The 21,163-nt window shown below is 35.2% G+C and overlaps 1 protein-coding gene across 16 annotated transcripts in view; it reads right to left on the bottom strand.

Moving 5' to 3' along the window:
* Nucleotides 1–21,163, bottom strand: part of ERBIN (erbb2 interacting protein) — a 117,196-nt gene that overhangs the window by 4,347 nt on the left and 91,686 nt on the right. For 11 of the 16 annotated variants that reach the window (XM_072922097.1, XM_030257596.4, XM_030257602.4 and 8 more), the window contains 9 exons: nt 20,335–20,517; nt 18,062–18,179; nt 16,197–16,380; nt 13,859–15,380; nt 6,121–6,264; nt 5,198–5,329; nt 3,317–3,526; nt 2,165–2,257; nt 1,509–1,583 (listed from right to left, as the gene is read on the bottom strand). In XM_072922097.1, coding sequence (XP_072778198.1) covers nt 1,509–1,583; nt 2,165–2,257; nt 3,317–3,526; nt 5,198–5,329; nt 6,121–6,264; nt 13,859–15,380; nt 16,197–16,380; nt 18,062–18,179; nt 20,335–20,517 — 2,661 coding nt within the window. The remainder of the gene's footprint in view (nt 1–1,508; nt 1,584–2,164; nt 2,258–3,316; nt 3,527–5,197; nt 5,330–6,120; nt 6,265–13,858; nt 15,381–16,196; nt 16,381–18,061; nt 18,180–20,334; nt 20,518–21,163) is intronic. The other 5 variants (XM_072922102.1, XM_072922095.1, XM_072922099.1 and 2 more) reach the window with 3 other exon arrangements.

Raw genomic sequence — 21,163 nt, 5'->3', positions numbered from 1 at the left:
AAGTGGTTTCTGATTGTCTAAGAATTGAAATGCTACTTTTCTTGAGCTCTTTTTCAAACTGAATCCCTTCTTAAACAATAAGCAAAACCCAAGCTGTGCCAACATAAAAAAACCACCTTCATTAAGTAATCTGATTTGTCTGCATGGCACTTATAAAGACAGGAATAAACCTCTAAAACAGAAATTAGCTTTCAGGTAAGTTCCACTTTACAAGTATGTAACAAAGGTGCTAGCAGTTTTTTCAAAGGTTTAACATGCTTCCTGTTCCTGTATGTGTTGGTAACCCTGGGTGTTAAGTTGCCACCATCCCTGTATCAGTAAGAGAACTAGGACCTCTCTCACCCCAGTGAGGAGAAAAAAGCAGAGATTTATTGTGCTCATGAACAAGCCATCTTTTAGCTGGAACAACTTAGTCTCAGTTCAGTTTTCTTGTGTGCCTTTTGGCTTTATTTTTCATTTGAAGATTTAGGGTGAGTTTTTGATTTGGCTTTGTTTTAGAATACAATTCACAGGATTATTGTGGTTTAATCAAGATACTAGTGGGGGTTTGGGTGTTTGGTTTTGGGCTTTTTGTTTGTTCTGTTTTTAGAAAACTGAAATGCAGCAGAGTCGGCTCTATCAACATTTTAATATTATGATGTATAATTATTTTTAACAAGCTCTGGAATTTAAGGGTAGCTAGAACAATGTTCAAATGTCCCACTAGCCCATTTTGGTTAAGAAAGTAAGGCTCTATGAACATATTGCTCATTTCTCTGACCCCTCCCCCAATAGCTTACAAGCTCATTAGACAACTTCAAACAAATCTGATACAGAAAAGGTCTGATAGGTGTAGACTCCCTAGAGAAAGGAACAACACAGCTTGCAGTCCAGAAGCCCTGGCTCCTGAAATGCCTGACTTGGCTGGCCAGGAGCAGATGGGCAGCCAGGAGGTGCATGCTGTGACCAGCCATTCACCAGGCAGCAAAGGGGCAGCTCTGGCCAGGGCTCGTGCATGTCTGGCCTGCCAGCAGGGGAGAGGCAGCAAAGGCTGGCAGGAGCTGCAGCGTGGAGAGGGACGTAACAGGAGAGTGCAACTGTGGAGAGCGGCTGTCAGGGGCAGCTGCTGGTGTTGAGACAACTCATTGTTCACAACACTACATGTGAATGGCCACAAATGCAACAACTGAATGATAGTATAGCCTAATGAAATGCTCATGTTCCATCTCAAATGACATATTTTGTCACCTTTTTTTGTCTTCAGACATCTGAAAAATGTTCAGAATTTGAAAAACTTATACACTGTGCTTCAGTCTGAGTCACTTATTGGTGTGTTAGGTGGCAGAAAATTAAAACCTTCATGCCAGAATGTATCAGGAAAAGATACCAAAGAATAAATCCAGAAAAGATAGGTAATCTATCTAAAAATTAAACATTCTCGTCTTATGTGCAAACTGAAATGAAACTGGTATATTACATAGGCTAGAAAATGAAGTCATTATTGTAATTAATTACATTAAGTATATTACCTGAATTATTTTATCCCCTGGCTGTAACAGCTTAGATGCTGGTCCATCTGGCTGCACTCTGGTTACAAATATGCCCTTGAAAAACAGATGTGGAAAAATTTTTGACAACTTTTTATTAATAACAGGATAGCAACAAACAGATGTAATTCAAAACATTTTTTCTATTTTCCATCCTAAGTAGAAGAAAACACCATGCTATTCTACAGGTCTCTGGCTTTTAAAACTGCCTCCCTTTTCTGATGTTAAAAATCTAAAATTATCTTTAAAGATAATTGTGATCCACCTTGGTTTAATTTGGCAGATGTATATATCAAGACAAATTATTTACTACAGAAATAGAGCTGTAGGCTAAATCACTCTCTTTTATAGAGGATTCCTAATTGTACACTCTACAATTCACTATCTCAAACCTGCTAACTGATAACTAGAACTGTTAACCACTGCAAAAACTACTCATCTGGAATAATTGTCTATACTGTCATTCAAGTGTGACTACCTACAACCCTGATTTTCCACATAATTTTCCAATTTTCTCCCTTCCAGTCCTGGAGCATAGTGGTTTGGGAAATATATATATACTTTCTTTTCTCCCCTTGGAACAAGAGAAACATTATAGATCAGAAGGCTTTCAAGAAGCATTAGTACAGAATACTTACGTCATCTTCTGGTCTGAATGGATTTCCTCTCCCCCCAACTCCTCCTGATATACTAAACCCAAGTTCTGGATCCTTGTCAACTCTCACTCGAATCTAAGTAATTACAAAAAAAGCTAGATGAATTGGCTGAAAATCTATATTCAAAGCTACTGTAATGAAATTATAACTAAAGGATTCAGGTGAATAAAAGCTTTGAAATGAAAAAAAAAAAATTAAAAGTAGGTCAGAGAGTATTGTATCCCATAATATTAATGCAGAACAAGATTGCAATATAACATCATGTAACACTGTACCTAAGTTTTACTCCAGTATCACTATTATTATAATCATAATTCACATGGGCTTTAAACTCAGAGATATTTCAACATTATGTAGGTTACTTTAATGTCCCCAGCAAACATATATCTTATGCAAAAGAATCTGTTCCTCCTTTTTGTTTGCTATCTCTAGATAAATTTTGAAAATCAAACGTCATTACTACTTTGATGCAAGCTGTACATAGCCAAGACTATCCTCTTTCTCTTGCTAGAAGAGCTGAATAAAAAACTTATTTACACAGGAAGTGGACATTCTCATTCTAGCACAGAATGAAAATGAAGATATAATCAGGATTTTCTCAAAAAAAACCTCAAACAATATAGAAAGAAAGCCATCACAACAAAACAGTCATTAAATGGTGTAAGAATTTTTTATGTTCACATCTGTCTACCAAAACCAAAACTGATAATTATCAGGTATGCATCAGATTGCTCCAACATTTTTATGGATTTTTCCTTATGGATACACATTTTGCACTTGCAGTTTTTTTTAACCATTCCAGATGCAAAGTACTTGGAGTTGTACTCTGACTTTGTGTTTTCTTCAGTTACTAGCTAAATAATGAAGGTGAGATAAATAAATTTAGTTGAGAAATTAATTTTTAGCTCAGTAAAAAGATGTAAGTTAAAGTTTCTGGTGCATTCAGTTAAAATTCTACCACATTTCTCTCAAAACTGGAAGGAATGTGTGATCAGAGGAATAAAACTGCTCTGAGATCTTTTGCTGGAGAGAAATCCCTATATTGCTTCTGTCACCATCTACAGAGAAATGATAGTAATGAAAACAAATGTCTCCGACTGACAGATGTATCTGTCAGATAGATTTTACTCTTACCTCTTGCTTTACCAACTCATGGCTTTGTCTGGGAGAGCACTGGGCCTGAGTATAGGGAGGTTGGTGAGCAACTTTCAACATCAGATAATCAATTAATTGCTCTCTAGATGGATGTCTTGCGACTGATGATTGAGGAGGGAGATGATGGACTTGGCTATAGTTTGCTGGAAGTCTCTGAGGCTGGCACATTTGTCCATTTGTTAAAGGCATCTGAAAAAACACATGAATACTCAGGGTCATACATTTTATAAGCAGCAATCCTCAGTTCTTGCTTCATTAATTAAATATTTCTCATATGTGACTGCTCTTAATTTTCAGCAACATTACAAAAACTACTCTTCTGGATCACCTACAATTATATCCATTTTATTTATAGTTATCAGCCCTGACCTACTGAACAATTTGAAAAACAAAAACTTAATATGAGTGCTAATTTATTAGCACAAATTATGCAGCCTTTGCTTTTAGCTCTGTTTTTTTCACTGAGTTTCCTCAAATATTATTTTCCAGCAGTGCAACTGATGGTATGGACATTTGATTCATACCATTATAGTCTCCACTTTTCTTGAAAAAATTCAGACATTTTGTAACAATTTCCAACAAATCATAAAAAAAAAAAAAATTTAAAAAAAAATCCCCCCACCGCCCCCTCATCCCAGGCTGGCAGACTACATGTATGTTCCCCAAGCATATTATGGTGACCACTTCACAAAACTCCCTGAACAAGTTCCCATCCAAGCTCAAGATTTTAATACCAAAATTGTAGTATTTCCAACAAATGTCAACAAATGTTACTCTTTTTTAATGCTTATGTAATTGATTGATAGGTATAGTGATGACAAGCAGTAGTGAGGTACACAATTGTCAAGACATACAGTGCTCTCCAATCATGTTACCAGGAATGATGCTGGAGGTGGCAATGTTTCCTTAGCGAAGCTATGTTGAGATGAGTGTTTTTACCCCCTTGCCAATACATCTTGTGCTCTTATCCACCTTAGTCACTGATTCATCTCTATGATTCCAAAAATGCTATGCACTTGAGTTACAGATTGGCCTGCCACCATTATCACATTAGTTGTGGGATACAGGGATATTAAAATACGCTCTCAGTATTACAAGTAACAAGTGTGTACATTTCAACCTGTAACCATGCTATGTGAATGGACACATACCAGAATCTGCTTTGTTGAGTTTACGTCAGACTGATTCTGAGAAATGATGTCTCTATATAGTACATTTTCAGATTATTTACATACAGTATGTATTTAATATATACATAATATAACAATTTTCCGTTGCCTTTTCTGAAAACTTGAAGTATGACAGGAAAACTTTTTTTTGTTGCCAGAGGTAATATAGATAAAATGTATCCACCTGTTCAAGTTCCCAATACCCATTGTCTGTAGAAATGCAACTGAAATTACTGAAGGTGTAAGAATAAAATCATGGTAGTAAGACCCACTTCCAGAGATGGTGCTTAGAGATTAATACAGAGTGTCTCCTGCTAATTCTGGTTTATCATTACAATTTCATCACAACATATTTCAAGTTTGTTCTTTAAAAGGTTTAATCAGCTTTTTATTACTTTTCTGAAATCATCTGCCATATTCCAGTTTTTACTTGCAAGTACTTGTTTGGCTGCAAGTTTCTTCTTTCAAAGCACCTACTTAAGAAAAATAAGAACCATCTTCCTTCATACAGTCAACTGTTTCGTTGAGGATGCGGTTTCTTTTATGCAAGTTCTGAAGCCTGTGTATTACATTTTAAAGAAGCCCTAGTTCCAACTGCTATCCTAACATAAGTTTCTACTGCTAATAAAAAATATAGCCTTATAAATAAAAGCAAATTATGTCCTATCCATGTTGTCATGCAGATAACTACCTGTACAGCTGTTTTTTTGATGCTGTCTGGAGGAACATCTTTGAGACTAAGTGTGGCAGATGAGTAATTCTGCTGTCCCGAAATGAATACTTCATCCTGGCATTGGTCTCCTGGAGCAGAAGCCTGGGGATGCTTTAAACAAAACAAAGTGGTAAATACAAATGTCTTTATATAATTAAAACTAAAAAATTCTCAAAAGTAAGTCAGGATAAAACATTTTAAGGGCTTTATCATTCTTTATCTTTTTTTATTAACTAGGACATTATTTATGCAGAAAATCTCACTAACCAAGACATACACCCATAAAATATTGATGGACATTTACAAATCTCACAGCTGTAGAGGTGTCTTTTATCAGCAGTAAAGGTATTAACAAATCCCAAGAACTAACTATTCAAAGATTCAAAGATTCTTCTGTTGATTTTATCCTGCTCACTATGGACACACATCACTCAGCGTGCTTATTTAAAAGCTCATTTCCTCATATTTTCTGACTATAAATTTTCTTGAATGCCTACTGTATCTTACAGGTTATATCATCAGAATTTCTTTTGGGGGAGGAAGAAGAATAGAAAGATTTTGTTCAAACCTTATCAGCCTAGGTTAAATTCAGAATTGTAATCTTTTGATCACAAGGGTACAATGAAACTAGACAGTTCTACACATGTTCAACCACCTACAAAGCCAGTAAGAGAACTCAACTTCATGACACTAAACTGAAAAGCCCTGCAATAAGTTTACAGCATATGAAGTGAAGGTAAAATATTTAATGCCTAAAAATAATTTCAGCATATAAATTATATTGTTTTTAATAAAGCATTGTGCATATGTAAAAGGATAACTGTATCAATTTAAGGACCCCCTTACAGTTTATTCTTTCCCCCTGTATATATTGCAATAGCCTCCTGTAGGTAGGTACTCACTCGAACAATGTGCACACCAGAACCTCTTCCGTCTGCAACACTCAAGGCAACACTACCCTGGCTGCCATGCAGATCCCTAGAGCTGCCATAGTGAAAGCTGCTAACTGCAGCATAATTGGAATTAAAGGACCGAGACAGCATGCTCTGAATAAAGAGGGGACAGATTTAACACAGATATTAGTGCAGCATGCATAAACCACAAGACATGTTATACATGTAATACAAACATATTCCATTGTCATGCAAGATAAAACCATGCAAGAACAGTACCACTATAATTATAAACATAACTCAGTGACCCTATTTACCTTTATTTACTGTAAATCAGCATGCAATCAGAAGTTCACATGCAGAATTACATGTAAATAAAGTAATTGAAATATTCACGTGTCTGAAAAAGCAACAAAGGTGCTTATCAAAATTTTCAGGTTTTCATTATATTTGCAACATATCAAATATGTTATAGGAAGATAAGCTGGTAGTCAAGTAAAACACTTGTGGAAATCTGTCCAATTACCCCTTACTATTTTGTTTCATCCCCCCCATCCCACTACTAGTAAAGTACAAATACAAATTTACACAGAGATTTGACTGACTGAATTTTCTTGCTATAACCACGCTGATAATATCCAGTGCATTCCAGTAATACTTCACTCAAGAATGTAAACAAGCCTCATTTAAAGGAAGAGGCTTGAATGAAACTGAGACTACCCTTGTGCAACTATAGGCAATCAAAGAGGTATCGTGACCTCCAGGACAGATGTGACAGTGGTTTGGGTTTGAGCTTCATTATCTTGCAAACCTGACCCCTGCAATATTAGCAAGGATAACAAAATGAAAGCAAGAGACATTACCATCTTGCCACCATGGTCTTTTGTAGCTGTAAGAACAAAACAAAATAAAGAGACAGTGCAAAGGAAGAAACAGAAAATCTTCCATGGGCCACCTTGATAAACAAAACAAAGCTATCTTGAAAAAGTGACAACCCCATGGAAAAAGACCTATTATAGGAAAAAGATACACCACAAAGCATTAAACCCCAGCAAATTCAAAGTTGTTTTCTGTAAAGCTTTTAATTTTTCCAAGTTAAAGAAAGGAATGTTCAAAATAGGTGTAATTGACTAAGTTGCTGTAACAATTCTTACATGAATAAATACATTTTGGCATTTGCCTATTGACTATATATACCAATATGATTCTGAAAATACTCACTAATCCTTAGGCAAACATCTGGTCTTTCATCCTAGCTTCATTTTGTGAAACTAAACTAGTTTAATAATCAAATCCATATGCCTCTGCATACTCATATTCCCCAGATGCTCTGGTAGCGCAGTCATTGGAAACTCCCTTGAAAAACAGTATTTACTGACAATACTGGTTTTATCTTGGCCAAAGTTCTTGGATAACCTCTATCTCAGTGACACAGTAAGCATTCTTCATGTTTCTCTTTTACACTTCCCTTTTCTCTAGCCAATGGATTTTTCAAGCTTCCAAACAAGTCTGCAGATGTTTTCCCTTTCCTGGGAGAGGAAGACTGTTCTTAGCATTTAAATCTACATTCATTAAACGTTCAATCTCAGCTTACTGCTCCTCTAAGTTTCAGGTTAAATACCCAGGCAAAAATGCCAAAGTCAATTTTCCTTAGCTTCTTAGTGCCTCAAACAATCTTCTTACTACTCTTCTCATAACAGTGTCTGTAATTAACCAGGTGGTCTTCTTGCCCCACCACTACAGAAACTTCCTTGAAGAATCCTTACAGGAAGCTGTCAGAGGCTCCTATATCTCTCCATCCTCTGTAAGTGGCAAAAAAACTAATAAAAATAAAAGGAATGCATGGTGGGACTAAAATGTTCTCTCTTCAAAGTGTGTCTAGCAGACCATTGTACTGTAAAGACCCCTAGATCCACTGGGTACATTCTCAGACAGAGCCAAACAGATGGTCATTAAATAGCAACAATCTATGTGACAAAAGAGGTAAGTAACAATGCAAATTTGGATTTAAAATCTAAGATAGATCTGCAATAGAGACGGAGAACTTTCCTAAAATTTACAGAGGTATGAACTTGTACATTGGGAACTGAGATTTCAGTTAAGTGAGTTTCAAGGTGACTACATAATCTAAGAAGTATGAACTCTCAAGGGTTTATAAAATCTTCTTTCTTGGAAAGAACTTTTTCCAAAATTACAAAAAATGATTGTGCAGTTGATGTAGGGAAGAGTTGAGAACACTGCAAACACCGTTACTCTCCTTTTCTACATGAGCACAGCACCTCAACACTAAATTAGAAGAAACCCAGAAGCTGTATTAACAGTACAAAATAAAGGCTATTTAAAATTTCATGGTCATATAAGAAAGTTTTAGTTTAACACAAGAAGAAATTCCTAGGGACAAAACAAGAGTATTTGTCCTCTACCTATTTCTAGCTGGGAAGAGAGAAACCGATGCATTTGGAGTGTGAACAGCATTTCTGTTTTGTTTCTCAATATGAGAATGATGAAGGTTGTACATTGCCTAGAAAAATTCCTGAAGACTGATGCACCAGAGAACACACTTTCTGAAATATGAATATGCAAATGCCAGTAGCCCTCCTGATTTTCACTCCAAATTATTAGAAATTAAATATGGAATACATACATGATCTAAATTTCACACTAAGTATGATTGGTAATTCTAAGTACCAACTCCATCAGTCACCTGGTTTGCTACCATGTCTTATGGCATAATGGTCTGCAAAATATTAATTCAAATATTTGAGGCTTGAAAAGAATTACTTCAGTAACTCTGAACTGATACACACTAAGAAATATACATGTCATATTTCAGTATATTTTTACTATATGTTTAATGATATATTATATATATCATTTAATAGATTTAGTTTCTATTTATATTTAATGTAATATATTTGTACTAGAAATCTGTTATTTAGCCATCAATAGTCCATATCAGGAACTACAAGACATCAAGAAAAAATTACTATGTACAAAGTAATAATCAGTATGTTCATCATAATAATTCCAATTTGTAATCAAATCAGCCTCTAATGGAATCAGTTTAGATGAAGGCAGCTAGTAGCATAATTCTGGGGTTTATGTATATTTTTTTAAATTATAAAAGCTGGAATGTGTTCTCTCTTTTGCAGCTTACAAACGAATTAACATTTCAGACTCCAAAAGGGTGTGATGTGGGAACTGAAATGCCTTAATGCCTTTACTTAGGTGTATGAAAATAAGTAGTGGAATTTATTTATGAGAATTTATATGGAATAATATTGTAATTTTAAGACTGTCATGACAATACATGAAATTTGGGCATAGAAGAGGAATTAATAATTTCAGTATCTGCAGGGAATAAGACTCTACACTCTACTTATCTTGAAACATCCTGAACTGGTAATGTCACTGTTAAACCTAAGTATTAGTCTTTTTTATTTATTGATTTATTTAACATTATCTAGAATCAACTGCAGGGTGAAGGTGGACATACGTCATTCTTTGAGACAATATCAAGTGTCAAGAAATCGCTTCAGTTTTCATTCCCACTATCCACATAACAGACTCTTCCTATTGAAGAGTTACATATGGAAAAACTACACATAATTTAAATGTGTATTTAAATTTAAATACACATAATTTAAATTTAAAATACATATAATTTAAATTTAATTTAAATTATATCAGAAAATGTTTGCAGATTGAGAACTTTTGATGTTTACATACCAAATGCACAAGAATTTTATTCCTTTTAAGGCATGGTGGTTTGACTTCTGAACTGCACAAAATATCATTATAACACAGTGATGGTTCAGATGTTCATTAAATAGGAAAAAATAAAAAATATATACAAAATCAAAATGTAAAACTAACAAGTACTAAAGAGATAATACTTTAATTTATTGGGATCTGTAATTATGTAAAAATATTCTTCAGGTTATGATCTTATGAACACTTAAGTGTTTTATTTTATGTATGTACAGACCCACTGAAGTCACTGTCTTTGACACACTGAAGCAAGTTTAATTAGGGACAAAATCTGAGGTCATATCAATTAAAATATTTTTGCATGTTAAGTATGTGGCATAAAAATGTGTTGAAGAAAAAGTTTCAAACTTTAATTAAAACTGCAATTCTATATCAGTACTGAAACAATTAGACATTTTTCTTTTAATAAGGCACTGTAGACTGACAACTCTAAGAAAAAAAAGTAGGAATTAAACTATGATTACTCCTCTGAATTCATTTTAGATAATCTACAGATTAGGTAAGTAGTAGATAAAGTAGATAAAAAACAGAGGACTTAATTTCAGATGAAATTAGAATTGAAAGCAAATACACATCTAATGAACTCCCACGTGATCTGCAACAAAAAAGGAAAACATACATATGCAACAGAAGGAAATCATACTTAGCAACTAATTTTGTATGCTCAGCAAGATAATGTAATAGATACTTGCAGGCAACTGTTGCAGATACTTCTTATTGCAATTTATGGACGAGAAACTCCTCTATCACAAATGTGTGACACTAGTGTTTTTACACAGGTGAAATTTTAGTTTCAATTACTAAATAAAACCCAACAGGAGTACTGTAAGAGTCTATTGTAACATACTAAGTAGTAAAAGGGGTATGTCATACTCAAAAAGGAAAATATGCTAAAAACTATTACTGTTTTTAAAACTCTGCATTAAATTTACAAGGTTGGAGTGGGGCCAAATTGACTGCAGGTTTTCCAACATCTTATGTATACAGCCACTAGAGAGCAGTTTGACATTTAAATAAGCTCCTGTATCCCCCAATAAAATATGCTATGCATCAGGTAAGCAAATTGTTTCTTCTAATATATGCAGAATTTCTATTTACAAATGGTCTCATGAACTGTTTACACCTTCATTCACTCAGATGGGTAATTTTAGTTATTCTCTACATTTCACAGAAACACACAATCTTCTGAGTTTGAAGGGACCCATAAGGATCATGAAGTTCAACTCCTAAATGAATGGCCCATACCACGACCCTTACAGCTTATTAAAGGTAAAGCTTATTACAAATGCTAGCTATTTGGCTGGAACCCGTTGTTAATCGTTTTTGTTAGACTTAAAACTAGCTTGTATTTTTGCTTATGCAAATTAAACTCCTAAAAGACTTTCCTACCTATCTCAGGTAAAAAAGGCTAATAAATAACAAACTAGTTTCTCCATTTGTCCAACAAGCAGACACTGTTGGACAAATTTAAGTGGGTTCACTCCTCCCTCTCTCTTCAGTTGCTAAATGTTATAAAAATAGAACATGTCTTTCAGGAACTTAAAAAAAGAAAATAAAACAACCAAACAAACCAACCACCAACAAAACCAATCCCCAAAAGCCCAGTACACACTCCTTCCTAATAAGCATTTCTATCTTTAAGCATAGAAATGATAAACATGATTAAATTCAGTAACAGTAGAGTCATAGCACAAGTAGTAGTACTATTAATCCATAATGGTCAAGAAAATAGGTATTAAATATTCATCACAATGCTTAATTTTGTATATGTGTGTTTTTCAGTGTTGCATCTTATGTTTAAAAAAAAAAAGTGCCATTTTAAATCCATGAAAGTTTTGTCAAAGTAGTTTCCAATAAACGTTCCTTAAACAAGCTCTGTAATTAATTTTGTTCCTTAAATGAGTTCTGTTAATTCCTGGATTTTTTTTCAGATTTCAAAACATTTCAGAAATCTGTTTTATAGATAAAACATCCTAACCACTTGGCTAATTTTTTTAAATTACAAACAGAAATAACTAAACCATTATTTAAAAAGAACTAAGAAATATTCAGTTGATTGCTAAAATTTCCACATTATCATATCTGCCAGCTGCCATACAGGATCGTATCGATATTTCTCAAAATTCAGATTTTTCTTTTTAAGTCGCTTATACCCTAAAGAATATAAAGTAGACAATTCAATATACACATTCACTTTAAACCCATAAGTAAGTCTCAGAATGTTAAGGCTACTTTAAAAAAACTTCAAGGCCAGTACAAAAGAAACATAAAAAAACAGACTTAAGAGATCTGTTAAATTAAATGCACAGCTAACATCTCAATAGCAGTTATTCCACATCAGTCTGGTAGGAAAAAATGAAGTTTATATATAAAGTATAATGAAAAGTATTGTCAGATATAAAGAGAATCAAGTCAGGCAGTCAATGTAAGTAAAGGTGTCTACACTGCTGCAGACCCAAACAGGTATCACTGCTGCATTAAACACAGCTCCTAACATGCCAGTGAACAAGCAATAGACAAACTGCACTAGCAGAGCACTGAAGCTCTGCTTCCCTCTGTATTCAAGGATTGCTGGTCTTTTTGCTTCTCTGGTCACTTCATGTAACATTTGATACATCCATCCAGGAGAATGGAAAATGAGGGAATGCACATTTATTAGAGTTGGAACACGGTGAGATTAGTGACCCTCCTGTGGGACAAGGGGTCCCCACACGACAGCAGGGTACTACCCCTAAGACACGTCCTACTGCGGGTGACCACATGGATCAGAAGAATATGTACAGCTTTTGTGCAGGTGTCTATAAAAAAAAAAACCCATCCTCTTCTGTCACCAAAATTTATGCAATTCGAAACAAAAAATGCAACCAAAAAAAACCCCCCCAAAAACAAAAAGCAAACCCCTCCCCCAAATACTGGGATTTCTGAAGAAAAATCATAGTTAAAAGTAATTTCTCCAACCATCTCCAATTAAATTTCTCTAGCCATCACAGATATTCAAGTATTTACCATAATAATTACAAAGCAAACTATGTTCTTAGAAAATAAACCAAAAAACAAAATCCATCTGGCTGGCACAATCAAAATGTAATTTGGATACTTTACTCAATTCTCTTCCAAAGAAACGTGATCTGGCTAAATGAATTTCAAGCCATTTTTAGTGATGATATTTTCAACTGAGTTGGCAGGACAACACCGATTATACTCTCTTCCAGGCTCTACTTACATTCTTTGAAGATACATAATTGTTCAGCTCTACTTATCAGCTCAAATTCTTGATGGCATTTACAGTACATAAAGAATCCTGTTCATCATCTCTACTTATATCAAAACCTACTGTGATTTTTCTGAAATGAACAAGATTTTTAAGTGTTCTCATCTCACAGCAAGCAATAAATAGTCATTCAACAATCTGTCAGATACCCAACTTCAAAAGATAACTGGCTTGGAGGCAAATACATGATAATTACAGCTTTTGAATTCCTCAGTAACTAAAGCTGCAGACCTATACTTCTAAATAGATTTTACTGATTTTCTTTTTCCTTGTTCTTATAGAAAAGAAATAGGGTGAAAAAAAGACAGAACAGAAAGATCAAGAAGTGTAAGGGAGCATTTTAGTAAATTGTGAATACAAAGCTACAATAAAATTTACCTTAAAAATTACCTTAAAAGAGCTGGCCTTGCAGTCCAGCAGGTTTGTATAACATTATTTAATGTATTCAAAAGTAATCTGGCTAAGCTGGCAAGTATGAGGTAAAAACAACAGCACGTTTCTTTTTGCTTTGGGGGAAAAGTTCATTTAGTTCAGTCTACCACCTGAGTGTTTCTCAGATATTCATCAAAAACACATTTATCTTTTTAAAGCAGGCTCAAAGTTAAGATTTTCAATAGTAATTAAAAGCTGTTCAAAACAGTATTTACCTTATTCCGTATCTAGGTAACAGAAAAGTAGGGAAAAAAAGAGAATTATTATTTTTACCTTTTCTAGCTTTTTTGCCTCAATATGTCGCAGCACCTGCTCCCTCCAGTCATGAGGGACTTTAGTTTTTCCTGCAGGGTCTAACAATGAGTGCTCGGAGTTAACCCTTGGGTTGGATCTCTTGGAGGGGCTAGTCCGCGAGTAATTGAAGTCACTGACTGACATAGTTCTTTCTGGTATTTCGCTCACCGAGGGCCGCACGCTCTGCGGCCGGCTCACGTTAGGACCATCAATGCTGTATGTCCGAGCAGAGAGAGGCCTCTGCTGTCCTGACATTACTGCTGCAGCTCTTCCCATTGAATGCAAATCTCTGTATGTTAAGTAGTCCCCTTCAGGAACTTGAGCTCGTCTTGAAGGTCCACTATCCCCAATATTTATGGAAGCTGTAGAAGATACACTGCTCTGCCTTTGAAGAGTGTGCCTGGTTGCTCCTGGGAGCAGTCTGTCACCTGGTGGAACAGCCCACAGATCTGTGTGTCTCCCAGCCATCCGCTGGTGAGCGTTGTACACAGCGCTGGCCCGGACATTGTTATGATTGGAGAAATTCATGTTGCCAGAATGCTTTACGTAACTGGGAGTTTCTGTACTGTCAGACCTAAGCAGACGTGAATGAGGTAAAGTGCCCTGTTCTGCTTGGGTATTTTGTTTCTGGGGCCACAAGGCATCTTTTGCTGCTGCACTGCTGCTGTACTGAATATTATATTGGGGAGCACAGAGCATCTGTGCACCACCTGTCACTGATCCCCTCACTACATTAGCACCTTCAGGATTGTGATTTGAGTCAAACTTGAACACCGTTTTTGTAGAAGATACTAAATCAGATGATGACGATGACCCAGGAAAAACCTGTAAAGGCTGATCATAGAGGAGAGTAGCAGATTTACTTCGGACTATATTTTTTCCATCTGCAGTATCAGATCCTGATTTCACCACCAAGTTTGGTTGTTGAGATCCGTTCTCATTTACAGCATCATAGATTTTCAGCCCACCGTTGTCCATACTTGTGATGCTGTGAGATTTCATCACAGGACCACTTCTCTGTGGAGACAAATCTTCAGTGCTTCTAGAAACAGACAGCTCAGCAGAATCCCCATCAACTGTAGTGCTTTTTGCTAGTTTTTCTTTACTGGGAGACTGTACTGTTTCCTCAGGAAGTCCATTTACTTTATTTACTTGATGTTTATTTCCATTTTCCAAGTGCTCACTTTCTTCTTTTGCGTTCTTATTCAAAAAGCCCATTGCTGAAACAATTTTCTGTGTTTCTAACTTTTCTACAGGAACTGGCACTGCCTCTTCACTAACAAGTTTATTGATATTCATGTTTATTTGGTCTAATTTGTGAGACTCCTCCATAGGAGTGCTTAGATCAACACCTTTTCCTATTAGGCCTAATCTTTCTTCAATGCTCAATTCATATTCAGACAAATTTGTAACCTTCTCTTTCACATTTAGTTTTTCTTCCACTGTAATACTCAACTCTCCTCCATTTTGCAAGAGATTATTCAAATTTTCATCTTCTTGCCTGGAAGAAAAAAAGATGGCTCTTAAAGAAATTCTCCTAATAATTAATATATTTCTCTAAGTATCATTTTAGGAAAAAAGGTTACCATTAATATCCAATCATGCTGGGCATACAAAACAGGACAAAGAAACAGATTTGTGATTTGCTATCTTGTATAGAAGAAACAGTCTATAAAGAGCTCATTTGGGAAATGTTTTTACATCGTGTGGCTTCAGAAGTTTTGTTTAAATTCAACAAGAATAATTAAAAACAGTTCAAAAGGTTCAAATACAAAGTGATAACAACTTACTGTTTTTATTAATTTATTTTAGTTTCCATTTTGGACAATCTTCCTGTTTGTATTAGCAGTTTTTACGAAAAATGGCACTTTTAAACTAAAACTCCTAGAAGAGTAACAACCTGTAATTCCATTCTTTGTAAGTTTTTAAAAACCTTTAATAGTCATGTCAGCAGTCAAATTTATTTTCAAAATTAAGCAAATAAAAACACAGGGCTTTTTAAATGGCATATTGATGTATTTTGTAGGGATTAAAAAAAAAGATAAAAATATTACACCCTATTATTATAATATGTATATATAATATTATTATATTATGTATTGTATACCCATATATTGTACACTAAAGCTAGTCTCTGAAAGTTTTTTTGAGAACTTTATTAGCCTTAAGAGAACATTATTAACCCTATTATCAAACGCTGATATTTGAAATATTTAATGAATGATAAATGAATGAATTAAAGGAAGGAACACCATATAAAATATTAAGCAACATTTTTCTAATGCATTTTCTTAGTGATCCACAGTATCTTACAAACCTGATTTTGGATAGAACAGCAGCATGTGTTTCTTTGTCAGGAGAACAGAGAGAAATATCTTGGCTACTGTCAGTATTTAAGGAAACAGAATCTGACATTCGAGAAGGAGAGGAACAGTTGCTGTTATTCTGATTACTATTGTGGGTAGCTTCATCTGATAAAGAATCAGTATCTTTTGAATCATCTGAAATAAAAATGTGCCAATTTCGTTAGATACACAGATCTTAATAGTCATGTCATATATGTATGTATAGTATTTAGAAACTGCCTCTTGTTCTTCAGTAATTCTTACGACCAGAAACTAAAATGTAAGCTAACATCTCTGCAAAGTTCATTTAAACCTACTGTTGGAAATAGTTCCTATTTTTTTTTTAATATTTGGCCTAATGTAAACAGGCCTCATCTGCTAATTAAATCTAAATTCTTGCTTTATTTCCATTTCCCTTGTCATACACGAGTGGTATATTACTGAATACTCCCTTAAAATATCTACCAAATCATATTTCTGTTACTATATGGATTTGAGAATTGTCCATTACACGAGTCTATTGGCTTCTAAGAAAACAAAGCACACTGCTTCACATGCAGTATTTTGAAAGGGTACATCATTCCTGATTTTAAATATTCTATCATTATTAAAGCTATTTACTAGACCAACTATTTACTCTGAAACTATCTAGACCACTGGATAAGCTCACTATAGCTTTTTAGGTAAAGTAAAAAATCAGCAATGAAAAATGTTCTTATGCAGATTTTAAATTCAATGCATGCCCATGCTTTGCAGATCCCTTAGACAACATTTTCAGAGTAATTTACCCCTGTGCACATTGATTCTTGCATAATGTATGCATACTTACATCCTACATCCGTATTAAAATAATTTCTCTGGGGGAATGCAAGGCAGCTGTGATTCTGACATGAGTGTAGAAACAAATACATTTAAATTTTTGCTTCAAGCCAGTTACAGATGCCAAAAGCATATATATTTTGTGGAACTAATGCCTGTCTTCAGGGACAAGAAAGAAGTTTTGACCTGGTACTTTAGTCAGACAAAAAAATCCAAGCACTGGATGTCCACCTTTTCATCTGTATGTGATCCTCAGCAGACTCTTCCTGCTTCCACCATGTGGATTTCCTCACCAAATCTCACCTTTTTACATCTAATGTCCCAAAAAGCCTTTTGTCCTGAAGTACTAGACCTGGATATCATATGACGCAAAATATTATTTGTATCCTCTTTATATATCATGTTTTCTCTGAATCCTAGGCCATTTCTTACTCTTAAGGAAATTTCTATTTCAGAGGATATAAAATTTAGCTAATAAAAAAATAGATTCAGAATTTTCGTGCTAGAGGAGCAAAGAAAAATAAAAGAGTGAAATAACTCTGGAGAAAGAGTTTTCACAAGAAAGGATTATTCTTAAACCTTAGGAAGAGAGCACAGTTTCGGTAGAGAAATTTAAAAAAGGGATGCCGCTGCCTATAGAAGCAGTTATAGCAGCTGCCTATCGCAGCAAGAATTCACAAAATCTGGGTGAAGGGAGAGATACAGAGTATTTCTAATATAAATACCACTGTCTGCAATCCTTTTCTTAAGGACATCAAGAGTGTATTCAAGCTTCAAAACCCCCAAAATATACACCACTTCTCTTCCTGTCTGATTTAAACTGACAAAAATCAAGACATGTACTCCAGTATATGCAATTTTCCCCTCTTTCATTGCTTAGCTAGGAAAAATCTTTCTTTTAAAATATAAAACATAAGCCTACTTTTACTTAATTTAATTTTAAAAACTAACCACATTTATTTGAGTCAAGAAATTATCGAAATCACAAACACTTTCAATGCTTTTTATGGTATCTTACCTTTTTTGGTGTTGCTCAGGGCTACCACCTTTGGTTGGTTTATGGAGGTTTCTATCAGTGGTGGTCGCATTTCTGCCATTTTCATCTCTTCGTCAGAGGAGAGTTCTTCTGACTCCTGCTAAAGGAAAAACAGCATTATGCTATCTGTTTCGCAGAATACTTCAAAGGTAAGTAAATGCTAAACTATCACCCACTAAACAATAAAGGGGTAAAAAGATAAATTAAGCACATAACATAGGCAAAGCAAAACAATTCTGTAGCGTATCTGTAGTGCAAGTCAACTGAATTATCTTTAAGAAGCAGCAATTTCAGACTTGCATTGTCACTGCTGAACTCTGTGGGATGACACTCTTGGAACAAGCAGATGAAGCCTTCATTCTAGCACTGAAGAGAATATCCAGTTGAGTCCAAGTCACAAAGTGATCACTGAACCAGCAAACACTGCAGACTGACCAGCTGGGTACTGGTTTTAAAAAGGAGAGCTCAAACAGCTATTAAGTAGCCATGACCAAGTCAATCCTAGGAATGGAGACATACGCTGTGAGAAAAAACCGAAGGAGCTTGGCTTGCCTAATCTATCTAACAGAAACAGAATAAGGGTAGCTTGCCAGGGGTAAATTCCAAAAGGAAAAGAAGTCACTTAACTTCAAGAGCAATGGTGGACAAAAAGCAATACTGAACACATTTAAGCTAGTACTCACTAGTTCTGAACCAAAAAATGGAACTCAGCGCACTTATGAGAGAGATTAACAGACAAAGCTGCTGCAAGAGGAGCCATGTAACTGATTCACTTCCTACTGTAATATCCTACTGCTAGCCCTATACTCATTTATCTTCAAAACTCAATTGTTTTCAGTAATATTTTGAAAAAATAAATCCCCAACAAACCTTTCCTCAAAGCAGAAATTTCTTTCTAGTAAACATGCTTCCTGCTACAAAATCCACATTACAAATTGCAAAGAAAGCCTACCAATAGTCACTTTTCTTACTGTTTTGGAACACTTAATGCATGGAACCTATTGGAGTATCATCTTCTCATGATACCAAATATCTGGCCAGTTCTTACGTCTGCAGGAAGGACAAACTTGACTGAGACTTAACAAACAAGCTATAACAGTCCTAATTAAAAATAAAAAATAAAAATCCATTGGCTTTTCTCTACAATCCAAACAACCAACCTGCTCACTATATCTACCACATGCCCTTCCTCTTGGATGTGACATGTAAGCGTAATCATTGCTGAAATGAAAAGCTTACACACAGGCAAAGTTTAGCTATCTGGATTCTGCAACAGTGTTACCAGCAGGAAATAAGGAAATACATTCAAACAAGGACATCACTGTACCTGACTCGTATACTTACTACAGCAACAAAGAATTACTGTCACTATCATTAGACAACTGTCATGATCTTCTGAAATCACATTTTAAAATTAAAGAAAAAATGTCAATACCAGTATTTTCAAGAAGAATGTAGAAGCAGGAACATACTAGCGGGGAAGTAGCCAGTGACAGCCACTACTGCCTGTCACTCAAGTCTTTTCACTGTATGATTTAGGCACATTCCACAGCTTACACCACATGGGCAAAAAAATCACTTGTGGAATTATGAAAAATGTATTGCACAGGTTGTGACTGAACTGAGTGAATGACAACTTCCAAAATTTGTAATCAATCTCAAATTTTCTAAATATATAAATTCATGGTGTTTGACACAGAGATCCAAAGTTCAGAAGTTTAAAATCCTCCACTGCAAGGGAAGGACCATAGTAAGTATATTCCAAGTAATATTCCTGACAGCTTACTACTAAATACAGAGGAGTAAATATTTTTAAAATCCCTTTCCACTTTTCATTTGAAATGCGTGTGCATGATCACTTGGACACAGAAACATTTTATTGTTATCACTGACGTTTCTCATTTCAGAAATAATTAAAAGTGGTTATTTAGTGAAGTACTGACAGTCAAACAACTAGAGAATTCTACAGAAGTATGAGTCTTTTCACAGTGTATATCAACCTTTAACTGAGTTTGCATTATCTTTCTTTAAATGCATGCATGCTTTATTATGAACTTTTTATTAGCCGTTTCAACTTTTACTTAATACAATCTGAAGCAAGAAAAGTACTGTATTGAAAACTGTGTGAATTTACAACATTTATGGAGGGCAATTTTCTTCTATTGTCAACAGAAATTTTCATCTCCCAGAAGAACAAATTCAGTACAACACCAGCAGAATTTCTAACTGCTATAATGCTCATAGCAATGCCATACCTCAAGCGTGTCCTCATGGTTGACAGTTGTTTTCGTTTTCTGCAAGGTTTTAACAAGTGCAGTCATCTGTGAATTTGCAGTGCTGTGCTCAGCTTCTGGTTCACTAGGCTTCTGCACAGAGCTTCCTGCTGAATATTGCTTTCTCTCATCGGCTTTATTCTTTATTGAACCAACTTCTGAGGTCTACAAAATTAAGCGTAATAGCAGAGAAAGCACCCTGAAACCCTTTTAGCAACATACAGACCCAGCATTATATATTTTGGGAAAATTTGGAATGGAAAAATCTGAGCTCTGAAATTGTAAAGAACAGAATGCACCAGGTATAAAATGCTAAGAAAACACCATAGATAACTAAGGTACAGTCCCCACCCTGTGTCAATCAGTCTGACTCTTATCCTTACTGGTGTCAATATATACCATTATATTTCAACATGTACCAGTCATATGAAAAAAGTCAAACAGGCCAATACCTGCAGTGATTCTATGTGAGCACCAGAAAGTAGTCCTATCTTCTACCATGCTGCATCAAGCTCTTAAGAGACTTGGGACACTTTTGCCAGTCTGCTATTACTGCTTGTTACCACACAAAGCTTTCAGTCATGAGCAGCAAAAAACTTCAAGATTATCCAAATTTCATTGTGAAGTCTGCAGATGAAAGAGGATCAGAGATGCCATCCTCCAGAAACCAAAGAAGGCAGCACATCCACAGTTTGTATGTGCCTGAGAATTAGGTCACTTTTCTTGTTCTTAGTGCAGGAGTCAGACTGCTACTGCAAACCAGATGTCTGTTACAGATCTCCTTAGGTGGACAAAAGGTAAACTGGGTCTG

The sequence above is a fragment of the Taeniopygia guttata genome, chromosome Z, assembly GCF_048771995.1.
Source record: "Taeniopygia guttata chromosome Z, bTaeGut7.mat, whole genome shotgun sequence".
NCBI lineage: Eukaryota > Metazoa > Chordata > Aves > Passeriformes > Estrildidae > Taeniopygia > Taeniopygia guttata.
Note: the sequence above shows the minus strand (reverse complement) of the source record. Positions and strands in the feature narration are given on the sequence as shown.